Source organism: Oncorhynchus tshawytscha, linkage group LG08 (genome assembly GCF_018296145.1).
Source record: "Oncorhynchus tshawytscha isolate Ot180627B linkage group LG08, Otsh_v2.0, whole genome shotgun sequence".
NCBI lineage: Eukaryota > Metazoa > Chordata > Actinopteri > Salmoniformes > Salmonidae > Oncorhynchus > Oncorhynchus tshawytscha.
This window is the reverse complement of record NC_056436.1, coordinates 26527160-26552597: the sequence shown is the minus strand read 5'-3', so window position 1 is coordinate 26552597 and position 25438 is coordinate 26527160. Positions and strand designations below refer to the sequence as shown.

At 41.5% G+C, this 25438-nt stretch overlaps 1 protein-coding gene across 2 annotated transcripts; it reads right to left on the bottom strand.

Moving 5' to 3' along the window:
• Positions 1-258: 258 nt before the first annotated feature.
• LOC112256769 (sacsin) lies at positions 259-24809 on the bottom strand. 2 transcript variants are annotated; one of them, XM_024430253.2, is made up of 8 exons: positions 24580-24809; positions 24325-24369; positions 24022-24109; positions 23677-23788; positions 15570-15716; positions 13899-15336; positions 13535-13623; positions 259-707 (listed from the first exon to the last, which is right to left on the bottom strand). In XM_024430253.2, the coding sequence occupies exons 2-8, from the start codon at positions 24348-24350 to the stop codon at positions 493-495; spliced, it is 2115 nt and encodes a 704-aa protein (XP_024286021.1). In that variant the 5' UTR covers positions 24351-24369; positions 24580-24809; the 3' UTR covers positions 259-492. The 2 variants fall into 2 exon arrangements, with proteins under 2 accessions (XP_024286021.1, XP_024286022.1); XM_024430254.2 differs by having other exon boundaries at positions 259-686; positions 24580-24808.
• Positions 24810-25438: the final 629 nt, after the last annotated feature.

Here is a 25438-nt window from a genome sequence, read left to right as displayed (position 1 = left end):
GGAATCAGCTGATTCCTATCATTTCCACTGGCATTGCAACAAAATGCGAACAGATTTCAAGGGGACTTCTCATTAACTGAAGTGCAAGTTTATTTGACAAGAACGTTGGGCATGATATTGAAATGGATGAGAAGATTAGAATGGACCCCCAAGAGCCTCCTAACCTATCATCTAATGGAGCACCTGCCCCGGGTGATGCAGTGAGGAGGCGGCAGCTCATACAGAGATTGGTGGTAAGAAACAGAATGCTAGACAATATACAAAGCATAGGTTTTTTATTCACGTTGTGGGAAACGTTCAACAATTGCATTATGTAAATTAATCAAACCCCTTCATATTCTTCCGAGTTCAGTCACAATCTGCCCAACCCGTTCTGGTTTTGCAGGACTGAGGTGGTCAGCATGCGAAATGTGGACACAGACATGGATGGGCCATCGACACCTGTAGCCAAACCTGGATAGCATTCCTGGCACCTGCTGATTTGGGAGCACTTTATCCCTGTGTGGAGGGTGCACGGGCTGCAACGCAGCTTCCCTTGGTGGAGGGGGCACGTTCACCTGGCGCAGTTGTCCAGTTGGCTGGTCTCAGACGATCCCGCAGGTGAAGAAGCCTGATGTGGAGGTCCTGGGCCGGCATGGTTACATATGGTCTGCGGTTTGCAAGGCCTGGATGTACTGCCAAATTCTCTAAAACAACATTGGAGGCAGCTTATGGTAGAAAAATTAGCATTCAATTCTCTGGCAACAGCTCTGATGGACATTCCTGCAGTCAGCATGCTAATTCCACACTCACTCAAAACTTCAGACATCAGTGGCATTGTGTTGCGTGACAAAACTGCTCATTTTAAAGTGACCTTTTATTGTCCCCAGCACAAGGTGCACCTCTGTAATGATCATGCTGTTTAATCAGCTTCTTGATATGCCACACCTGTCAGTGGATGGATTATCTTGGCAAAGGAGAAATGCTCACTAACAGGGATGTACACATTTTAGAGAAATACACTTTTTGTACATCTGCAAAATTTTTGGGACCTTTTATTTCAGCTCATGAAACCAACATTTGTTGGTTTATATTTTTGTTCAGTGTACATGATTCCCTGAGAAGACTTCCCTATTAGTGAGTGGCTGCAGTCATATCATGTGTTGAATGTATGAGACTACATGAATTGTATTTTGTTCCCCTATGGCACCATCATCCACCATACCTGCTATGTAAAGACCACTCTGTTTCCTTAGTGCGCTATTCAAACTTGAGATAAGTAGACCTTTATCCAATCTGTACTGGAAGTTCCGCGTTACAGTGTGATTGAAATTTAAATGTAATGTTTTTTGACTGAAGTCCATGTTTAGTGCTCAACTCAATACGTATCGCTGAAGTTCAACATTATAGCATGATTGAAATTTTCAGGTATTTTCCAATTGAGCCGACATATGCAGCGATTATTGTGAAAGCAGTTTCCACACACGCGGGAACATTGCCTACACATTTCAATCGAGCTATAGTGCCGAACTTCAGCGATATGGCTTGAATCGAGTCTAGTTTACTTATCTTCCTCTACTTATCTCCAGTCTGAATCCATCCCTTAGTGCACCGTGTGGGCCCAAGCAGCCACCTGCTGTTTGTACAGAGTTAATGTAAGATGTTCCAGCCGTTGGATCTTGGTGAAGATGTGTGTTAAGAGAGTGAAGATGATTAAAATGAACTTTTCAGACTAACATGTTTCTGCCTGAAGACAATGGAGCAAACAAATGAAAAGATGCCTTGTAACATTTTGAGTTTTAGGAGACCTATTATTTTCTCTTTGTTTGTTATTTAATGAACACCCTTGAAACAGAGCTAATACAATTGTGTCTGATCTGTGTAAATGTCTGGACCAAACCCCCCAGTCTGCCACAATGTATTAACGATGTCAATACCGTCTCAGCAATTCACCAATATCCCTCAAATAAAGTGAAATCCAAATGTTATTTTTTATTTTGAACCTTAAACTACTTGTAATTGGAAATGCATGATCTCTGAGGTACTTGAACTCTAATATTGTCATGTGTCAGAGAGGATGCAGAGAGAGAATGATCTTTATTAAATCATGTTTATTTTTGACATTTATTATAACAATATCTTCAACATAAAAAAGTGGAAAAACATGTTACTGTATTTTTGTGAGCATTTAACAATAATATGGTTATCTTTTTAATTGATTCTTCAAAGGAATTATTGAACCACTATGTGTATAACATACTCTCAGTAAAGCATAAGATCACAACATGAAAGTTACATGTAGCATTTCTAAATCAAGTGAAATAGCCTTTAGCATTTCTAAATGAACTGGGTGTCATGTTTTTGTTTTCTATCAATGCCCAATTGCAATATGTAAGCGATGTCTTTAATCAATGAATATATATTTCTATTTTGCACAGAAGCTTTGATGCCATGTCCAGCACCTCTGATTCGTTCTCATACTTGAACATCTGATTGGGAATGTGTGGTGATGGGTGGTAGTTTGGGTATTGAGTGGTCTTGGGATCAACTCCCAGCTGTTTCAGTTTGCTCACAATGTTGGGTAGAGTGTCTAACTGGGGGCTGTAGCGAGACACCCGCTCAGCTAGGCTGGAGATGGAGCTGTCTTTGCAATGATTTCCATGTCTTTTGTACTCTGCTGCCACCAGAGCCTTCTCCACAGCCTGATGTACCTTGAACAGAGTCCACTCTGTGGTCTTGCCTCCTGTGTCATTGTCAGCAGCGGCTAGGTCACACTGTGCTTGTCTCAGCCAGCGCTCAGCCTCTGCTCGGTTGGGTTGTGGTACATTTCCATGATGTGTCCAGAAGTTGTATCTAGTATTGTGTCCCCTGTAGAACCTCTCTCTCCCACACTGGTGGCGATGAGCTTCTTGGTTCCACTGGTTGTAGAAGTTTCTGAAATTTGTGTTCCACTGCTGTGAGGATGGGTTCCCCGTCCTGTGTGAGGATGGTTTCCCCGTCCTGCCGTTTTCAAGATCCTCAATTCTGTTTTTCAGATACTTGAATGCCTCCGTGGCTAGCTGTTGGCAGTCTGGGTTTTTGTCAGGGTGCCACCTCAGGTAGAGGCGTCTGATGGCCTTGAACCGCTCCTCTGCAGACAGAATCCAAATCTCTGCCAGACATTTGTCTATTTCCTTTTTGGCTTCTTCCAGAGACTGTGGTGAGGTCTTTGTGGATGAAGACCGCTGCACAGATTCTCCCAGTTGTACCAGGTCCATGCACGTTGCTCCAGTGGAAGAGTATGAGAAAGGCTTCTTTTCCCGTTTAAATTGGTAGAGATCAAGGGCACTGACTTCTATGACTTCATCTTTCCCAATCTGTATTTTGTATCTGTAGGGACTCTGTCCTGATTGGCCAGATGGCACACACAGCTGTTCCACTATAACTGCATAGCAACAATGCTCCTCCTCTGCCGTATTCTTAAAGCCAACATATTCCCCAGATTCATAGTTGTTGAGGAAGCTCATGTCCAGGGCATCGTGCCACTCTTCAGGAACAGGACTTCCTGGTTCCGGTGGCCCTTTCATGGAGTCCTCAGTATCAGCACTGTCATGGATTCCATTCTGTTCTAGAGTTGTCTTGACGTCCTTCATGCTATCACACGAAAGAAGGTGTCCTAGAACTAGCAGGAGGTTTGAGCCAAGAATGTTATTAAGAAGGGCATTCATCTCTTTAGTCAGTCTCATGATGATCTCACTCTTCACTTTGTGGGCCTGGTCGTCATTGTGTTTCAGGTAGAAGGTACAACCTTGCTGGCCCTTTTTTACGTACACCTGTGTGACAGCAGTGGTGTCACTCAGTACCTCCTGGCCAAGTTGAAGCACTGTTTCAAGGCTGTTGCAGCAGGTGATCTCAATGCCGCCAAAGGTTTTCTGACACATGGTGGCAGCATCGCCTTGTGATATCTTGCCCTGACACTGCTCTCTGATGAGACACACTAGACCATGCATGAAGGGAGCTGAGGATAGGTGTGCCCCAAACCATCCGCTGAACTCGCAGCCCTCCCCGTACTCACACAGTTGCATGTTGGATTCCACCACATTCTCTACTGTAATCTGAGAGAGCATTTTGGGTTGTATCTCCAGGGGCAACAACTGCATGATTTTACAATGTTCATACATGTCGTTCCCTAAATGGCAATTGCTCAGTTTCTCCAGGAGTTTCAATTTGTCTTTAATGGCACCCTCCAATCTGCTAACCTTGAAGACTGTGTCATTGAAATACAGTGAGGCTGAAGGGTACAGTCTGCCATCGGTTGAAGGTAGATACAAGGTCTTGGGAATTTCTGAGGTCAACTGATTTTCTTGCAATTTGATGATCAGATGAAAAAGCTGCTCCACAGCTCGCTTGACAGCTTTCTCCTGATTTGGCTGAAGGGTCTGCTTGTCGGTGGAATCTGCATGGATTTCTTGTAGAACTTTGCAGTACTGCTCTGCAGTAGGCTCGTCTTTGACGCCAATTTTCTTGAAGAATTCTGCAAACCTGACATCCTTTGGAGGAATGCAGTACAAGTACGGCCTGAACTCCATACAATGAAGCAGTATCAGAGCTGTTTGCTTGCTCTTTACAAGTGCAGAATCTTCCTCCACAAGCACCACAGGGAGATCAGTCAACGGCTTGGGGTCAAACTCTATTGTTTGTAGATAGGTGTAAGATGTCCGGAACACTTCAGCTCGTGTTCCAACCAAGTCAGCAGTTTGGCATGGTGACTGACAGATGTTTCTGAGGTTCTCTGTCACACGTTCAGAAGGGGGTTGGTCAACTGCACCTGCTTCTCTAATCATTTGAATATGCTTTTCATCGCAGTTTCCTACGTGCAGTATTGGCATGGATGTCCAAATTAGGCATGGGTGGAGGACATCTTTTTCAATCAGACAACCTCTGATTGAAACTACAGTCCTCTTTCCTGCAAATGACTGGTGGTAGTTGCACAACCTCTTTTGAATTTCCACAGGAAAAACAAACTTGATGTCAGCAATCGTTTTCAGAAAGTCTGGTTCTAGCTTTTTGACATTTCTTTTGAAAATAGTTTCAAACAATGTAGACGACATCAGTTTCAGCCCTTTGAGGCTGGCAGTGCCTTTGGCATCCAATTCAATTTGATGAGCAAATTCAATTATTTCCTCATCTGACACAGTGCACTTCATTCCAAGTTCTTTGAGCAGTTGCCTTGCTTCACTCTTGAAAATGATGTTCGCTCTATTATGAAATTCATTCCAGAAGCTTTCTGGCACAAATCTTTCTTGCGGCAGCATCACCTTGTACAACGTCTGATTCTCATCAAAGAAGTAGGAGGCCATCTGCAGATTCCCATGGATGTCCCGAATGAATTTCACATTTTTCATTATAGAGATGATTTTGTCATGGTACTGCTGATAGTCCTGTTTGAGTTGTAGTGACAACAACAGCTGGACAGAGTGGATAATTTGGTTGTTGTTTAGCTTGTGCAGGAAAGGCAGAATGAACTGGACATAGTACTCCAAATCACTTAATATCTTAATGCTCAGGTATTTTGACAAGCTCTCATTTACAATGTTGTATTTCAGGAAAATGTTGTTGTCATCTGCCATGTACACATCTGGAAAGCTTTCCCTGAACTCTGTGTTGAGGATGTATACATTTCTGGGTCCATCAATACGCTGCCGTCCATCCTGTATGGTTTCAAATAGTGGCAATGACTTGAGCTTTCTCTGGTAGTCCTGTTTGTTTTTAGATGAGCATATCCCAGACTGTAGGACATTTTGAAGTGTCTTCAACTCGTAATCTGAAAGATGCTGAAATTCTGAATGTTCCAGCTGGTGGACTTGGTCTAACACAGCACTGCTGTCGCTTGTCCTCAAGAGCTCAGGGAGTAGATATTGATGCAGATGCCTGTTCACATCTTGGAAGAATGTAAGGTCCAGTTTCATGAGACCAAGTTTCATGAGAATTAATATCATTTCTTCTTCTGAAAACAGAATCACACTGGACATCTTCCTCATTGTTTGTAGAACATATTTGTTGTTTAGTCTTGGACACACAACAGGCAACATTGGGCAGTCAGAGAACAGCTCCTTGATGGCTATCAGAGCCTGGTTACCATCTCCATTTGTTGAAGCTGTAGCATGTATGTGATAACTAAAGAATTCCCATAGTTCTTTCAGCCATGAGTGTATTATCTGGTTTGGTACATGTAGCCCACAGTGTGGATCGGTTTCACAGTTTTGAAGGAGATGCAGAAGTATAGGTTTCAAATACTTTGCTGCGACTGGAATTGTCAATTCTTTAAGAAAGTTCCCGTCTTGTAGAACCTGAAAATGTTTGGTGTTGGTTATTAAATCAGCAAAATCCTCATGATGTCCATGGAACATTCTGTAAAATGTTGACAGAAGCTTGGGAGAGTCAGGGTCAAACACTCTAAGAATCTGATCTTGAGTGAGAAGCAGTGGAAGTCCGGTGACTGAACTGGAACTCTTCCTGTTAGCATCTTTTTTAAGTCTACTGTCAGAACTGGACCTGTCCTCACTAACTACAACATTTTTGATACAGTACTCCAAGAGAATGGAGCATCTCATTTTGTCTCTGATCAAAGTCTGGCCAATAGGTAGAGGTAAATCCATTTCAGTGTGAGTTGGATCATTCAGTGGTTTCTTCCTCAGGTAGTTACCCACTGTCAAAGGACTGACTTTTCTCACTTCAATCCCAGCCGATTTGAAGCTGGTCCATATTTCCACCATTTTTCTGGATGAAGGAACCAACTGCATTCCAAGATCATCTAAAATAGAAACAATAGATCTATTTTCTTTGCTCAAATGAGGTGCATCACTTGGTTCCGTCTTGCTCACACTAGACCACTCAACAGTGTACTCTGTTATTGACCTGTGTTGAACTTGTCGAGTTGAGCCGTGTAGCACTGGAATAAGGTCAAGTTTTCTGTCATTGACTGACCTGTACACTTCATGAATCATTTCATGCCAATCTTGGCCAGTGTCTTTGGAGATGGTGGGGAAGAAACACAAGTATGAGCTATCAAGGACTGAATCAATATGTATGGAATTGACTTTCACTTTCTTTAGGTCACAACGGATGTAATTGAGAAGGTCAGCATACAATGGGGCGATGACATTCAATTTCAGGGACTCATTCCAATCTATCTTCAGACTTTTCCCATCTTCTTTCCAGAAACCCCGTCTGGAGGAATCTACCTCAAAGTTCCCGTTGACATGGACTGGAAGTCCAGTTTTACCAGGCAAGGGCAGGGAGCAGAATGCTTGTCCAATGAAGTCATCCTGTTTAGGCAGAGAGCTTGTGCTGACAATTTTTCCTCTTTCTCTAGGCTGAGAGCTTACACATGCTGCCAAAGCTGCCTGGGGAACTCTGCCAGTCTGTCCTTCCATATCAGTGTTTACTTTAAAAGAGCCAAACTGCTCTGCAATGATCCACTCGCTTTGCCTTTTACCAGATGATGAAATCTTGACACTGTAAATGGCTTCCTGTGGTGTTTGTCCGTGGGACAGCAGCGACTGTTGTACATGGTTTTGAAAAGAAACCCATTCTGCAATGCTCTTCTCATGTATACTTTTTTCAATCGAGAAAGTAGTCTTGAGCTTTCCTGTGCCTGGGTTGATTTCATGAAACTGGATTTTCCTGATGTTCTTCAAGAACATTATCAATCCCTCAGGGTCTTCACAGAGAGCTGAGGACAGTTCTGCCATATCTTCGACATTGACCCCATTGCCGGATATTTCGGAGGTTTTTGCCATGGCACCAGTCCTGATAGGCAACCTAAACATGGTGCCTTCTTTAAGAGAGAATTCTTTTGGGAGAAATGTATTGTAAACATCAATGAAGGTGTTCTTACATTCCTCTTCCCATAAGATTTTGACACCTGGTGATTCTCGTGATGCTTCAACATACTTCAGATTGGGATCAGATATGCAGAGCCATTTGTCACCGGTTAGGATCGAAGGACAGTCAGTCAGGTGGTAGACTGAGTTAAACCCAAGTCCATATTTTCCGGTTTTCCCTGGAATGTTGTGCTTTCCACCTTCTCCCAGCTGCTGAATACCTTGCAGATCAGCAGGAGAAAACACCTGGTTGTTGTACACACACAGTGCCGGGCCCTGAAGTGGATTCCATCTCTGTCCAAATGTTTTCTCTGTGCTGTGCTGTCTTTTGTCCCAAACAAAGTGAATTTCTGTGGCCTCTGCATCATCAGCATTTTGGATGAGTTCTTTCAGGATGTCCTTCTTCGAGGGATAAGCTGAGATTATGTTTTTAATGCGAACTGTCAGTTTCTCACGTTGTCCAAACTCTTCAGCAAATGGTGAGAAGTTCTCTACTGAATGCTTTAGCAGTGTGTGATGTCTTGTTGTGATCACCCCAAAATGAAGTGCAACGGCACGAGATATTTTTGCATGGCACAAAGTGACATCTTCTGACACTTCCATCCAGGGGCTGTCATTGAAATACAGCTGGTTAGATGGCTGCAAAACACACATTTCATCAGGTATGAGACAGTCATCCTGTTTTTCATCTTTGGCCTTATATAATCCCCTTTGGACTATTGTCAGACAAATTTCTAGATCATTATTGGAAAGTGGGCTGATGCCATAGGCTTGGCTGAGTTTCTTCAGTACACCATGAAACTGTTCTGGTGTGAATTGCTTTTGGATGCATAGACATTTCCAGAGATTCTTGAAACTGGAGAAGGCAGTTGGAAGCACATGAAGATAAGGTTTAGCATCAAATTCCTCATTTTTAGCCACAGACTTTACATCCACAAACCTGTCTTCAACAAGGATAAAGGGAATGAGTGTGCCCTCTCAAAAATGGCAGTCAATTCCTTCTCATCATACAGCCATCTGTTCAAAAAGCTGTAGCAATTATGGGCTGTGTTGAAGAGCGTCTGTTTGTCACATGTTTCCGAGTGCTTGGATGATTCCTGTAGCTGCTGAAGCACTGTCTCGAGTGATGGGCTTTCACAAACTCCCAGTATGCATAGCACTGCATCGTCACTGTGTATTTTCAGATTTAAAGAGTCTACCACAGACTGTGTCATGTCAACTAGATGGCGACATCTGTCACTGTAAATGTCAGTAGGCTTTTGAAGTCTGACTATTCCATCCTTCACTGCTCCACCCTTCCCTGCGTATGTAATAACTGGAGGACATGCTGGAATGAACACGGTGTTTCTCAGAGTCTCCCAGTGAGGCGAAGCTTCATCTTTTAGGGAGTCCCTCATCAGCTCCAGGATGCACTGGAGATGCTTATATGCTTTGCCTTTGTCTTTTTGCCAGATTTTGTCAATGGTCTCTGCTCTTTCTGTGATGTCCTCCAAAGGGAGCTGGTCACTCAGCATCCCCAGTTCTGACAGACGTTGAATCCTTTTAGGGGAATGAAAGTCATTTTTGGTTCCACCGAGGAACCGTCCTTCCTCTTGCTCAAACAAGTGTGCCACTTTTCCAGAAGTATTCACAAGTTTTTTGATGTACTGAAGTTTTCCACTTTTCTTTGTAGGAATGCATGGGTAGCTCCTTAGTAGATTGTCAATGGCATCGTTCTTCAGGTCAATAGCATGCAACACAAGAGCATTCCTACTCTTCTGGTCCATATTGTTCAGGTTGTTGAATACCACTTCTTGGTAAAATGCTTCCCAGTCAAATGTTCTCTGCTGGAGAATCTCATCTAAACCGGTCTGTATGAAACTCTGTCTCACCCACAAAGGCAGAGGAACAACAAGATAAGATGTGTTTGAATTGCTTTTACACACCTTCATTGCAAGCTCTCCAACAGCTTTGTCCTCTTGAATATTTGGGTGCAGAAATCTGGCTTTGTCCATTGAGCACCAGTTTTCCCCATCACTGAAGAGCTTCAGAGGTTTGCCAGAGAAGTGCTGACTGACGACCAAGTAAAATGTATCAACCAAGGGTTTGAAGGGTTTGTTCACGTTCTCTCCATTAGGCCAAAAGGTATAGTACTGATAACGTTGAAGGGTTCCATTTCTTGACATGTTCTTCAACACTAGCAGTGTACTGACATATGCGGTTGTAACAGCATCCTGAAGGAGAGCTTTATTCCAGTCGTATTTCACTCCACTCTCCCACAGACCTCTCCGATTAGAGGTCACAGCAAAGGATCCGTTCAGGTTCACTGGGAGCCCTGTGGCAACAGAGAGAGGGAGGAAGCAGAACGCCTGGCCAACCAGGTTGGTTTCTCCAGGGACCCATTTCCCTGTCTTTGGTTCTTTGTTTAAAGGTACAGCAACACCTCCGATTGGCAAGGAGAGCACTGCCTGCTTATTATCTCTCTGGACCATTTGTAAAGAATTCTTTGTCCCAAAGCAATTGTATAGGAGCCAGAACTGGACATCAGATCCATCACAATGTTGTTGCGTTAGTTCAGCTATGTTGGCTCTATGGCAGTCAATGACCTCTTGGCATTTCGCATCACGCTTCATCAGACATTTCAGAGCATCATTCTGTAATATTCCTAGAGGAGTGTCCTCTGGAATCTTGATTGTGCTCACAACCTTTCTGGTGGCAGTGAAAATATTCTCTATCTGGTCGTCTTGAGGAGGAGTGGAAGCATCAACCGGAAGGTTTTGAAGAGATACCGTGTTTATGTTCTTCAGAAAGAGGAGGTGAGTTTGTGAGTTGTTTGTCAGGTCTTGTTGAAATGTCACTATGTCATCTCTGTCATACACATTTCTGCTGATTTCTGACTTGACAGCCTCCTCTTGTGTTCTGAAAGGTAGTTTAATGAGCGTGCCCGGGTAGAATTTCTGAGTGCTGTCTCTTGAAAGATTGCAATTAAAAATCCGCTCATATGGTCTGAATTGACCAGGAAACCTGTGCAGAAGCTGCTCCCGAGACAAGTTGAGCTTGATACCAGGAGTTGCTTTGTTTTGTATGTGCTTTTGCAGGTGTGTAACATTTGGATCAAGTATCAGAAGCTTGTTGCCACTGAGGATTGAGGGAATATCAGTCACATGGTACACCGCATTAAATCCAAGTCCAAATTTCCCTATTTTTTCAACCTGGTTTTCCTTTGAGGCAGATCCGAGTTTGACAATGTTTTTCCAGTCATCTTCTGTGAACAGCCCGTTATTGAAGGCCCAGAGACACGGTCCCTGACAGAGAACCATGCCTTGGTCTATGAGGCTGTCAGCAGGGTCTTTGTGTTTCCTGAAATCCACCATGAACTTACAGGTGTTTGCCCCAGCATCTTCTGCATTCTGAATTAGCTCTTTGAAGATGTCATTTTCTTCGTCATACTCCTTCAGAATGTTCTTAATCCTCAGAGTTATGGGCTCCGACTGCCCACACTGTTCTATTCCAATGAACTCTGGGCGCAGGATCCGGGTGCTGAGGAAAGGGATGTTCAGCCACTGTGCCGTCGCCGGTGGAATCTCCTCGTGGATGACATGAATCTCATCCTGGTCATTCTGTAGATCTTCCAGACCATCCCTGCTTATATCACAAAACACTGTCTTTGACAATGGTTGCAGGGTAAATCTCTGACTCCCTGCCATGACCGGCACTGGGATATTGTCCCTGACTTTTTTCTTCTCTCTCCACATCCAGTTCAGAATGGCTATTGACACTTTCAGCTCTGAGGATTTTCCAAAAGATTGGGGCCTTTTTTCAATGGTCTGTTTGATGTCATGAAGGATGTCCTCTATTTCTTTCTCTGAGAGTGATGTCTTCACTCCAAACTCTGTCAGCAACTTTTTGTATGGAAGAAATTCGTCTAGCACCTTCTCAATGTACGAGCTCAGATCCAAATCAGGTGGGTAGTCCAAGACTACATCGTGAGGAAAAACAAAATGATTGTGTATCCACAGCCAAGGTATGACTCTTTTGTGCATCACTTCCCTGACCTCACAGATGTGATCTTGCATGTATTTGTAAATGCTATGCAGCTTGGTTTTAAACTGCACGTCTTTATCTGGATCGGTCATTGCCTTGGCCACAGCTGCCAATGCTGACAGATTCTCCACAACCTTCTCAGCAGGAGGTAGGCGTAGCAGACCAAGTTTGCTGCTTACTTTCTGACTAAAGTCTCCTGTAAGAGGCATGACATGCCCTACAATGCCAGCGTACTCTGAATGTCGTATCTCCTCTAGCTTGTAGAAACCTTTCCCCCTATTATTTTCTTTCATGATGTAAGGATTCTCACAAGGGACCCACTGCAGCTGTGATAGGTGCTGCAGCTGCTGAGGTGAGAATTGGGAAAGCAGGTCATTGCGATTCAATAGTCTTTGAAGTGCTTCTGCTTTTTTGAAAGCGTTTTGTGAATGAACATGTGATTTATCAATATGGGTGCCAACATGCAACACGTTGTCTGCTGAAACGTCAGTTTCCTTTGTCTGCAATCCAAGACGTATTAAGCTGTCAAGCTTCTCTGGAGTATTTGTGAACACTGCAGGAGGAAAGAATTCTCTTTCAAAAAGAACTTTGAAGGCTTCATTGTTTGGATCAAAAATACTGGAGGTCTTCTTCAGCTCTCCATCTATTTCGATAAAGCTCAAATCTTGGCATTTTTTGTGCAAGGTCCCATTCTGTGAGAAGAGGATACTGCCATGCTGTAATATCCAGGTCATAATTCCCTCTCTCTCTTGTTTCATGAAATACTTCTTCTCAACTCCATCAATCAAATTAACAGCCACCTGAGCAGTATTCAAGAGATCAATCTTGAGCAACAATAGGAGCCTGCGATCAGCCTCAGTTGCACACCGGACAATGGAATCCGGCATTGGGAGCTCTGTGGGGAGAGCTGGGGTGGAACCCAAATCCACTGCCTGCTTGTATTGGGTGGGAACATATTCTCCTGCCATTGATTGGAAGAGAGGCATCTTTGAGAGCAGGTCTCTCTCATGGACTGTGAGAGAATCCAGAGTAGAGAGGTAGGCTTTGAGTTCCTCTTTCTCATGGTAAGGAGCAGACCTGATTCCACTGATGACCTGACTAGCAGCTAAGTTCATGAACACTTGTAGAGTGTTCTGTGGCGATGGTGGTAGTACGTACGAGTCAAGATCTTGGTGTTTCAGGCATTTGTCTCTGTTAACGACTGTTCCCCCAACCTTCTTCATGACTTCCTTTATTTTGTCTGGTAAGATGGATTGCGTGCTTTTCTGAAAAATCATGATTGGATTCCGTTGTAGTCTTGCAAGTATGACAGAATGGCTAGTATCGTGTAGTGGTTCGATGGGTATCAGTGGCATGCCTTCAAAACGTCTCAGATCTATGCAGTGAGTGTTGAGACATTTCCAGAACTCTCTGAGCCATTTCAATGGTGGGTGCTGAGCACTCCCTACCTCCCAGGTGACATGACCTGTCTGTTTCCAGTCCTTTGGGAGAGTCTTCTTGGCAAATGTAGCCACAATTTCCACATCTACATTGAATACTTTGAATATATCTAAAAAGATGGAGATATGAAAATAATAGCCATGTGACAAACATGCAGGTATTTGCAATTCTACATGATATCCAAAACCTTTCATTGTTAAATATAATTGTACAATGTATTCTCTTACTTGTTGCAGCTAGTTGCTTCAAATGTTGGATGCTAGTGGTGCTGAGATCATCAGGCAGAAACAGGTCTTTGCAACCTGGCAGCAATACTCTGTATGAAGAGAATACTTACTTGTAAATTATTAATGGAGAAAGGGAATGGATTATCCATATGAAAAATACTATAATGTATACAGGGATGGAATTTAAGGATTTTTCGCATGGGCCAGCCGGGATAGAAGACTACAATGTCTAATAGCCCAGACGGAGAGCGAAGGGTCCAAAATCTATGCCGTGTGATATTTAAGAAGACACAGTTCTGGCATATTTTCTACTAGCCCTGTCTAGCTTTATTTCCATACCTGACTATGACAATTAAGAACTTACCTTGGAAATGTGTCATTGTCAATGAGAGTGATGTCCTTCTCTTCATTTGTGAATGTCTTGAAAGTCCCGTCACTGAGAGGCAGCATCTTCAGACCCCTGAGGTCGTGGTAATTCTCATCAGTCAAGATGTACTGCAGCAGAGACAGTTTGTCATTGTTGGAGAGATTAGACACAACACCTCTGCGGAGAACACCCCTTACAAGAGCTGGAGTCACCCATTTCAGTGTGTCCGGGTCTGGGAAGGCCAGCTGGACAGCTCTGGAGACATGATCTGGGAAGGTGACAAGTTTTTCTCCACCTGCAATCAAGGCCCTGGTCACGGCAGCCATCATTTCAGGCGGCATGGTATCGTCGGATGGGCACACAGCCACGGCGGGAGAAACAAACTGTCTTTCATCTTCAGCTAGAGAGAAGATGGCAGTATTCTGTTTGAGTAGACGTTGTAGAATGTCTTCAGCAATTCCATGCCACTTGTCTTTGTGTTTGGTCTGACTGAGGTCTGGCCAGATGTTGTACACATATGAGACGGGGAGTGTGGAGCTCTTGGCTAGGTTGGTGGCATCCTGCAGCATCAGGAGGTATGTGTGAGGGAGGACCTCCTTCACCAGCAGCTCATTCCACTTCGCAGCTTCATCATACTTCTGGTCTTCCTCCTGCCATTTGATGTGTCTCCTGTTGTCAGTGAGGCCAAAGCAGGCGTTCACATGGACCGGGTAGCCAGTCTTGTTGGAGTCATTGTTTGGGAGGGGCAGGAAGACACTCAGTCTGCCATCAGTCAGGACACTCGCCTGGCTACACTGGAATGCCAAGTCAACTTGAGGGCGGAAACTCAGCTTCTTGGCCAGTAAATCTAGCTCTGGAACATTTCCCTCTTTCATGCAGCATGTTGTCAAAAGCCACTTGGTCTTTGTCTGCTTCTTGCCTTCGGAAGTAGAGGTGATGGTTTTGAAGCAGGTTGATCCATCAATGTTTGACTCGTTCCTTGTCTTCAGACTCAGATCAACTGTGGGACTTGAGGTCACTGCAAGCCGGACATTAACAAACCCTTTGGTGTTGATGTGCTGCAGGGAGACTGATGACACATTCCTCAGGAACAGAGTGCTTATGTCTGCATCCGCAAGAAAGCTGTCGAAAAGCTGAACTACTTTATTGGAGTCATACAGGTTGTCTGAGATCTCTGAGGCCTCACTGCGTAAAGGAAACCTAAAGAGTGTCCCTTTAAAGTGCTTCTCCTCCTGGATGATATCCTTCCACCTTTGGCCACTGACTAGTTTGACAACATCTCTGAATGGTTGGAACTGATCTTGCAGATTCAGTAGAGTTTCCTTGTCTTCCTCTTCCTCCAGAGACCACCGGAAGCCTCGAATTCGCTCCCCAAAGAGCTTCTCTTGGGGGTCCAGGAAGCCCAAGTACTTGGAACTGAATATGGATGGCACATCTAGAAATGATCAATATTACTGAGTGTGAATAAAATGCTGTAATGTAATGAAAAGCTGGCTATGAAGAGAAATTAAAACGTAGCAATGGGCGGTATGACTACATTTACAGTATACCGGTACAGATCCATGTGCTGTGATATGGATTTTGGCATCTCAAGCAGACCTTGTGATATAGCTAGCACATGTTCATGGTTAGATTCTTTCATTGTGATAATAATACTCTGAGGTTCACCTGTTATGTGGTAGACAGAGTTGAATCCGATCCCAAACCTGCCAACTTTATTTGGGTCGTTGCGTTTGACGCTCCGGCCGGTGGTCTGGATCCCCTGCCAGTCCTCTGCTGTGAACTCTGCATTGTTGAAGGCATACAGAGCAGGACCTGCTCACAGACACAACAACGTTCATACACATCAGTAGTATAATTAATCAGGCTGTAATATACAATTCATTGGTATACACATCCTGAAGCTAATGCCTGATAAATCATGTAAATGTTCCTTACAAGCCAGAATGTTAAATAAAATTACATTTACACTTACTCTACCGATTTATCTGTGTGGTTTGTCCTTCAGCTGCTCAAAATTTGCATCTGAATCTGAATAAAGGTATATAGTTTGGTTTGGCACAGAGGTCAAATTATATTGGATATTCGGGTTTCTCTTGCTATTGAACCAAGCATGCCATGACAATGACAAAATGTATATTCTGAATCAGGAGGGTGGAGAACAATAAAGACAATTTTTTGTGTTCATCTTTTTATTTAAAATATTTTCTGGAGAATCCTGCATGGAATTTTGGGGAAAGGCTGTTTGCTGATCAAGCTCTGTGACAATTTTGGCCTTTATTGAACTTCACGAGTTAAAAGTACATATTTGACCTTCAAAATCGGACTGGCAATGAGTCAGGATAAGTATTCAAATGAAAGACGGCATCAAAGAGAAGATACTCCGCTATGTTCACCGTGTTTAAGTCGCTAACTGAGCCCAACTCCACGAGTTGGTAGAGGCTGCCATCACAGCCGAAACAGAGATGGCGGAGGTTCATCTCTCATGGCAAAACTGAAGTTATTTCAATGAGAAACAGCCACCTCACTTGACAAGATGCAAACCTTTATCGATTGCATGAAGACTACTCTAGAGAAAAATGATAAACGGATGACCCACATTGAAAAAAAAGAGGAACATGACAAAAAGCTAATACAACAAAACCAGGCTATTAACTACCTGATGGGCCAAGTAGAGGTATTGTAAAAAAAAAAGTACAGTTGGAATAATATTCAAATGTTTGGGCTCGAAACCAATGCAGAAAAGGGGCAGACAATTTCTACATTTGTGGATAAGATGCTGAGGGAGGTCTTGGAAATCGATACTGCTACACCTTTGGTCATGGAGAGAGCCCACAGAACGGCACCTGCAGCCCAGAGTAGGCCCGGAGCGAAGGACACACAGAGGCCCAGCTCTATCATCGTGCGCCTTCTCAACTTCGAAATGAAACAGGAGATAATGCAGCTGTTGAGAACCAACGGAGAACTATTCTACAAGGACAAGCACATATCTATCTCTCAATAAAAACATCACATACTCTGATGTTCCCTGTGAAGCTGCACCTCACCCATGAGAGCAACCCACATCTTTGATTCTGTACCAGATGCCAAGTCTTTCCTGCACCTCATTGGGATTATACCACCTTCCAGACCGAGGACAGGGTCTGAAAAAATATGCCCACTATGTGAAAAACTCCCAGAAGGAGTGAGACAGAAGAACTCAAGGCCCAAGAAGTAGCTCAAATCTACCACAGAACATTGTCCAGTCCACACTGACTATTGAAGCGACCCCTTCTTCTTAAGGACTTGAAACTATTTGAATTTATGCTCATAATTGGGAGTTTAATGCTGGAATAATTCATCAATCTTTGACGTACAGTGTGTCGGGATGAGTATTATTTAATCTGGAAAAAACAGAATAGCCTGCTTTCCTCATTCCCACCTTCTCTTTTAGTAGGCTATAGGGTAAAGATGATTTATTTGTATTCATTTTTTAAAATGTTTTATGGCAATTCCATATAGGCTACCAAAGTGTAGGTTACTGAAAATATTAGCCTAAAATTTGCTGATTATTTATTGATTTAGACAATGCTTTTGGATTACATTTCATTTCCAGCATTTAACCCTTACTGTTTAGGACAGTCTGCTTTGGAGATTCTCTATTGCCACTGTTATTTGCCCTTACCCTCTGGCAGAAGCTATTCGAATTGCCATAAACATTCACAAGATATCTCTATATACAGATGATGTCATCCTGTACTTGAGGCTGAGACAACAATTCCAAAGATATAAAAATGAATAGGTGCTACATCAGGCTATAAAATTAACGTTGGTAAAACTATTGCAATGATGACATTTGGTGATGCACCCTTGAGTATCAAAGACAACTACGCATTTAAGTGGACTGATACAAGCATGCCTTACTTGTCTTAATATTACGTCAGACTATTTGAAACTATATGCTTTCAACTACACTGTGATTAGTAAAATCACTGAAGATCTAGACCGTTGGATGCCCCTCTATATATATCTAGCAGGTCGGGTTGCTTCAGTGAAAATGAATGTCTTACCAAGACTGCTTTATCTGTTTTCAATGCTTCCTCTTAAAACTCCCGCTAAAACCTTAACTAGCCTAAATGCAGCAATAGGCTAATTTTAATGGCAAAATAAGAAGGCTACTATTAGTTATAAAAAAAACTACAGTTGTTCAAAAAAATTGGGTGGGCTTGGCCTCCCTAACCTTAAAATCATATTACTGGGCGGTGCAACTTAATCACATAGCATCATGGATTCAACAACCAAAGGATTTGTCATGGCTTGAAATTGAGAGTTAATATTGTGATATGCCTTTACATTGTATTCTCTTTATAGCAGACCCTATTTCTATTGACAGGGATAAACAAAACCCAAGTATTACTCTTACATTGAAGACATGGAGGGAGGTTCAACACCAATATTAAATGAGTAATGACTCATCTATTCCACAACCCAGCCTTTCTTCCTGCTACTATGTCCCAAGGATTTAGGGACTGGGAAAAGAGATGTCTTTGTAGTCTCTCAACTATTCAAAGGCTCAATTTTTAAATCATTTCAAGAAATCCAGGAGGAATTCATTGTATGCCAAACAACATCCGCAACATCTGCTGAAATGGCAGAGCGCGAAATTCAAAAATATTTTCGAAATATTTAACTTTCATACATTCACAAGTGCAATACACCAAATTAAAGCTTAACTTCTTGTTAATCTAGCCATCGTGTCCGATTTCAAAAAGGCTTTACAGCAAAAGCACACCATACGATTATGTTAGGTCAGCACCTAGTCACAAAAGATTTTACAGGCATTTTCCAGCCAGAGAGAGGAGTCACAAAAAGCAGAAATAGAGATAAAATTAATCACTAACCTTTGATGATCTTTATCAGATGGCACTCATAGGACTTTGTTACACAATACATGTATGTTTTGTAACCGAACAAGGGAGATTCAATTCAAAGTACTACATTGTTTTTTATGAGTCCTGATAAACTTAATAAAATTAAAAAAGGAATATCCGCTACGTGTTGGAGGCAGTGTGGACGAATAGGTACTTTATTACTTATTTTGGCAATGTCCAAAAATCCAGTATTTTTGGTCTGAAATTCTCCATGTTATACAGGACATCACAGGTATTATTATTCAACCAGACCCATGTCATCTCCTTCTAGGTATTGTTCCTAGGAATACACTCCAATCCTCTCCACTTTAATTGATAGCTTATCTTTTAGCAGCAGCAAGGAAATCTGAAACAAAATGCTGGAAAAATGAACATGCACCCTCAAAAGATATGTGGTTAGGTCTATGTGGGGAACTTGCTAACATGGAGAGAATTACATAAATCTTGCAACATAGACAGTATAGGTATGAAGGTGTCTGGTCAGAGTTCCAGACATATCTTACTGGTCTTATTCTGTAATTCATTTTTGTTTGTTTCTGTTGTTTTTCTGTGGCTTTATCCAAATTGTATTCTTATTCAGACTCTTGAAATATTTACACTATTCAGCCTAAATGTAACCTTAACATGTGAGTGTAATTACCCTCATTAAAGACAGCAAAGATATGTTGTGTATGTATGGCACATGTTCTTTATGTGCTCTTGAATAAAAATGTATAAAAAAAACAAATTAACACAATTTCAGATTTAATCTTTTTAAAATGTTGAAAATTCTAAAAATAAACAAGTGTAGATTGTTCTCCATCCTCCCGATTCAAAAAATACCATTGTCATGCATTCATTGTCAAGGCAATCTTGAATATTCAATGTTAAACAAACTTTACCTTGGTGGCTTTTGAGCAGTTGAAGGACAAACCACACAGACAACCGGTAAAGTATGTTTAAATGTAATTTTATTCAACATTTCCTAGGTTTCCATCCAATTGGCGACAGATTTTCATGTGAATATTCTCAAATCTACATAGAAAAAAATTGCTTGATGACACAGTGCACATAAAAGCACTTTTGCACTTACGCTTTCATGTACCAAAAATGTTAAATACGTTTTTTGTGTTTCCATCAAATGCTCAACTCTACCATGGTTTTGTTACAAAAACTTGTGATAAATAACATACTTGCTTATATGATGAGATACGGATAAAGATCATTTAATTAATTGGCAGCCAAGAACCGATCATCATGTCACCAGCATCATTCATATGATAGGGCCTAGCCTACCCTCAATATTTTTGGGAAATTTGCATGAAGCTCGTCACCGTGCAGTTACCCACCATAAGTTAAGTTCTAAATAAGTTATGTTCATGATAATTTATTCCATATGCATATGAACTCTGTATGCTTTTCCATGTCTTGGTGGTAGTAGGCTACAACCATAGAGAATAATGGAGGCCTCTAGTGGCCAAAAGGCAGTTTTAGCATGGGCAGTGCCATAGAGCCCCACAGTGGAGGTGTCATTATACCCATAAAACCTAGAGGTCAACAGTGGTATGGTTCCAATCGTTTTCCCACCATTTTTCACATAGGGGGTTTTAGAAACACTTCAAATAAGGGCTGTGTTTCGTGTAAGTTTACCCTGGCGTGACATTTTGATAACCATGTAAATGTCTCTCGGACAAGGTGACTTTTCTCAATATATTCGGCTCTATTAACTATCAGATTTGAAAATGAAATAGTATTTGTCACATGCGCCAAATACAACAGGTGTGGACCTTACCATGAAATGCTTACTAACAAGCCTTTAACCAACAATGCAGATGTTTTTTTAAGAAAGAAAGAAAATATTTGCTAAAAAAATGTACATATAAACTAAAGTAAGAAAAAAAGTAACACAATAAAATAACAATAATGAGGCATTATACAGGGGGTACCAGTACAGAGTCAATGTGTGGGGGTACAGGTTATTTGAGGTAATTGAAGTAATATGTACATGTAGGTAGGGGTAAAGTGAATATGCATAGACAATAAACAGCAAGTAGCAGCAGCATAGAAAAGGGGGTCAATGCAAATAGTCCAGGCAGCCATTTGATTAACTGTTTAGCAGTCTTATGGAACTTTTTAGACCTACAGTGGCAAGAAAAAGTATGTGAACCCTTTGTAATTCCTTGGCTTTCTGCATAAATTGGTCATAACATTTGATCTGATCTTCATCTAATAATTTAATAGTTTAACATTTGCAAGCCCTGCCACATCCGACGAGCGTCATTTCTGGTGTAGTAGTTTTTAATCTTAATCCTGTATTGGCGCTTTTGCCTGTTTGGTGGTTCGTCAGAGGGCATAGCGGGATTTCTTATAAGCATCTGGATTAACGTCCTGCTCCTTGAAAGTGGCAGCTCTAGCCTTTAGTTCAGTTCGGATGTTGCCTGTAATCCATGGCTTCTGGTTGGGATATGTACGTTTACGGTCACTGTGGGGACAACGTCGTCGATGCTCAAAATCTTGAAGCCGTTGACTGATGTGGTATACTCATCAATGCCATCAGATGAATCCCGGGAAAATATTCTAGTCTGTGCTAGCAAAACAGTCCTGTAGCTTAGCATCATCAGACTACTTCCATATTGAACGAGTAACTGGTACATCCTGCTTGAGTTTTTGCTTGTAAGCAGGAATCAGGAGGATAGAATTTATGGCCAGATTTGCCAAATGGAGGGAGTATGAGAGCTTTGTACGCATCTCTGTTTTGTAGTAAAGGTGGTCTAGAGTTTTTTTTCCCCCTATGGTTGCACATAGAAATGAGGTAAAACAGGTAAAACAGATTTCAGTTTTCCTGCATTAAAGTCCCCGGCCACCAGGAGCACCGCTTCTGGGTGATCATTCTCTTGTTTGCTTATGGCTTTATACAGCTCTTTGAGTGCGGCCTAAGTGTCTGCATCGGTTTGTTGCGGTAAATAGACAGCTACAAAAAATATAGTTGAAAACTCTCTTGGTAAATAGTGTCATCTACAGCTTATCATGAGGTACTCTACCTCAGGCAAGCAAAACCCTGAGACTTCCTTAATATTACAGATCGCGCAACAGCTGTTGTTAAATGGATCCAACCTTTTTTTTCAATTTTCACCTAAAATGACATACCCAAATCTAACTGCCTGTAGCTCAGGACCAGAAGCAAGGATATGCATATTTTCGATACCATTTGAAAGGAAACACTTTGAAGTTTGTGGAAATGTGAAATTAATGTAGGAGAATATAACACATTAGATCTGGTAAAATATAATACAAACAAAAAAACATGCGTTTTCTATATTTTTTTTGTTCCATCTACAATCAGATAGGAGTTTAGATGTAATAGACTTTGGCCACCAGATGGCAGCAGTGTCTGTGCAAAGTTTCAGACTGATCCAGTGAAGCATTACATTACTACACAATATTTTGTATCAAGTCTGCCAGGAGTTTGCCAAAATGTGCCGAATTGGTCAATTGTCAATTTAAAACTTGCACAAGACAGTTTACAGAATTGTCAATTTAAAGAAATGTAGCCAATTTATTCATTACTACATTTAGCTAACATTAGATAGTTAATCCATAGATTCTTACCTTTGCCTCGATTTGGCAATCTCGTCCAGATCATCATGGCATTTGCAGTTCTTCATGATAGCCACATTAGCAGCTAATTAACATTTCATTTTTGGGGGGTAAATACAGTGAATATATTGATAAAGGTCACCTTGTTCTAGAGAGATTTACACGGTTATCAAAACGTCACTTCAGGGCAAGCCTACACGAAACACAGTCCTTATTTGAAGTATTTCTAAAATCCCCTATTGTAAAAGTTAATGGATCAAAAATGATTTCAACTATTTCCCTGTTTAATCACTAGGTTTTATGGGTATTATGACACCTCCACTGTGGGACTCTATTGAGGGCTTCCACCATGCTTTCACCATTTTAAAGTAGTCAACTGGGTGGGGATTCCTATGGTTTATAGCTTCAATGACATTGCCCATGCTGTCACAGAAGCCATGATGGCACAGATATAAAGATTAGTCCTCTATCTATCTCAATGGCTACAACATAATTGCTTGACTCCAATATTTGTGCATGAAAGCATTCCCACCGCAATTGTTGCATCATGTATTTCACAGACCCCCAAAAATATCCCACCATGTCTAACGTATTTATTTTGTCAACATTGAGACATTTTGTCGACATTTTGTTTCCATAAGGTCTGTAGTGACTTTTCTTATGCTGCAGGTCATTCATCCGCATTAAATGGTTGGATGGAAACCTGGTTATTCTGGCTTGTACATTTACATGATTTTGCGAGCATTAGCTTCTGGCGGTAAATACCAATTAATTGTGTATCACAGCCTGATTATCAGAGTAAAACATCAGGACCTGCTCTCAGACACGACAACATTCATACAGATCAGGACCTACTCTCAAACAGGACAACAGTCAAAGTTTATCCCTCTTTTCAACACTTTTGCTTCAATATTTGTTTTGAAACCAAATCAAAAGTGATGGGGCATTGCCACACCGGTTTTAACATTTTTGGAAAAATGCCAGCTCCCCACACGTTTGCTGGTGGCACTGCATGAGCCAGGGCAAGCATGTTTCCTGATACTGTGACTACTTGTATTTTTGCATTCCAGTATGATGATCAGGATCCTAATCAGTTCTGCACCTGATATTAATCTGGGCATGTTGCCTTCTGTTTTATGCCTTTTTTTCCAGATGTTGTGGTAGAAACCCTTTCTACATGTACTGTCTAATGTGGGGTTATTAAAATGAAATCAGAACACTTTCATAAACCCACTGTCAAACATCAATGTTATTTATTTTCAATCTTCGCAAATATGAAAGAACGGTACCTTGGTACTTCCCCAGGCCTTCAGTCTTGAGGCTCTGTCTGTCGTAGCATCTCTCATCATGGAGGAACACAACCGCCGACGCCCCGGCATCATCCGCATTCTGGATCAGCTCCTATAGTCACAGTACAGATAAGGATAGGGATGTTTACATAGGTGCCTTTAACTAACGTTTGCATAGTAAATTGGTCTATGGCCGACTTATACAAAACAAGATACTCACACCTCTCCTTTAAATGTAGTGGCTGTGATGATATTTAAGTTAGGTTTACATGTTGGTGATTTAGCAGACACTCTTTTCCAGAGCGATCAGATGACATGATTAATTGATTGATTAATCAAACTCACCTTTAATATCTGTCCTCCATCAGGGTACCTCCGCAGGATGTCCTTCAGGTAATCAATGAAAGGGGGAGCTGTTGCACCAAATGAATGTCTTAATAGAAACAGGTTGAAGTGAAATTGTTGGATATTTTAGTTTTTACAGTATTGTTGAAAATGTAAACTCATGTAAACCTTCTATCTACTAAAATTCGAAATAAATGGTTTTAATTCTATAAACTCGTAAAATATAACTGACATTTCCACACACACCAAGCAACTACTTCAATTGGTTTAAAATAATTACACTGGTAAAAGTATTCTTCTTACCGTGTTTTTCTCTTACTCAAACTCATCCTTCCACATCGTAGGATTCTACAGAAACCAATGAATTAATTATAATAATCAGGGTTATATGGCAGGACAAATATAACTGTACTAATCAGACAGAAAACTAAAATGTCACTAGTTCAGAAATGTAAAAATCAATGTTCAAGTATCCTAGTCATAATTATAACCTATAAGTAAATGAGAATTATCATAAGAGATTTGTTGTATTTAAGATACATAAATTGATCAATTTACCTCAATCATTTCATGGAGTGTGAAGAATTCATCTGAAGCCACCTATGTCGTCAGACTAAATGTTCTTAGTAGGCTAACGGTTTTATATGCCCAGCGTCTATACGTATGAGCCTCTCCCCATTACCCATCCCTACCAGACTGTTCAACAGTTTCAGTTTATCAACATTTCCTCCACAGTGGTGAAATGAAACTTTACAGCCCATTTATCCTGTTCTGTCCGGCCAGAATCGGAATACCAAAGTTGTTTCGTTTTCATGCATTTCCGTGTATGAAACGAAACTTTGATCAGGATGTGAATGTAATTCAAACAAGGGAGCCTGTGAAAGCCTATAGCGCGGCAACTCCGTAAAAACACGCCACTTCGATACATGTGACTTTTCGTGACGCAAATCTCAGATATGCACAACTTCTAGTGATGAATTGTATTGCAAGCAAATATTGTTATTTTGAGGGAAATTGAGACGTTTGGTGGACAGGAATTATAATAATGGTTAATATAAACATTTGAACATTGGCCTTATGATAAAACATGCATTTGCCATTGGTAAGGAGATCGCATAGCAGTTTGTAGCCTAATGTGTTTCTTTGAGTTTTATTGTTAAAGGCCTACATCAAAATCATATTTTCTGGCATGACTGTTATATTCTCACTACACAACAAATATCAGGCTACAATTGATCTATCCATCGCTCATTCAGCTAAGCATGCTCGAAAGTAAATAGACCGGTAGCCTAGACAGTATCGGTAGGCTCCAGTATTGCTGTGCGATAGTTCAAGGTTTATTTAATCTCAGAGCCTATACCATGACAGGAGATCGAAACAAACATCTATTGACAAACAAAATATTGAACAACAATTA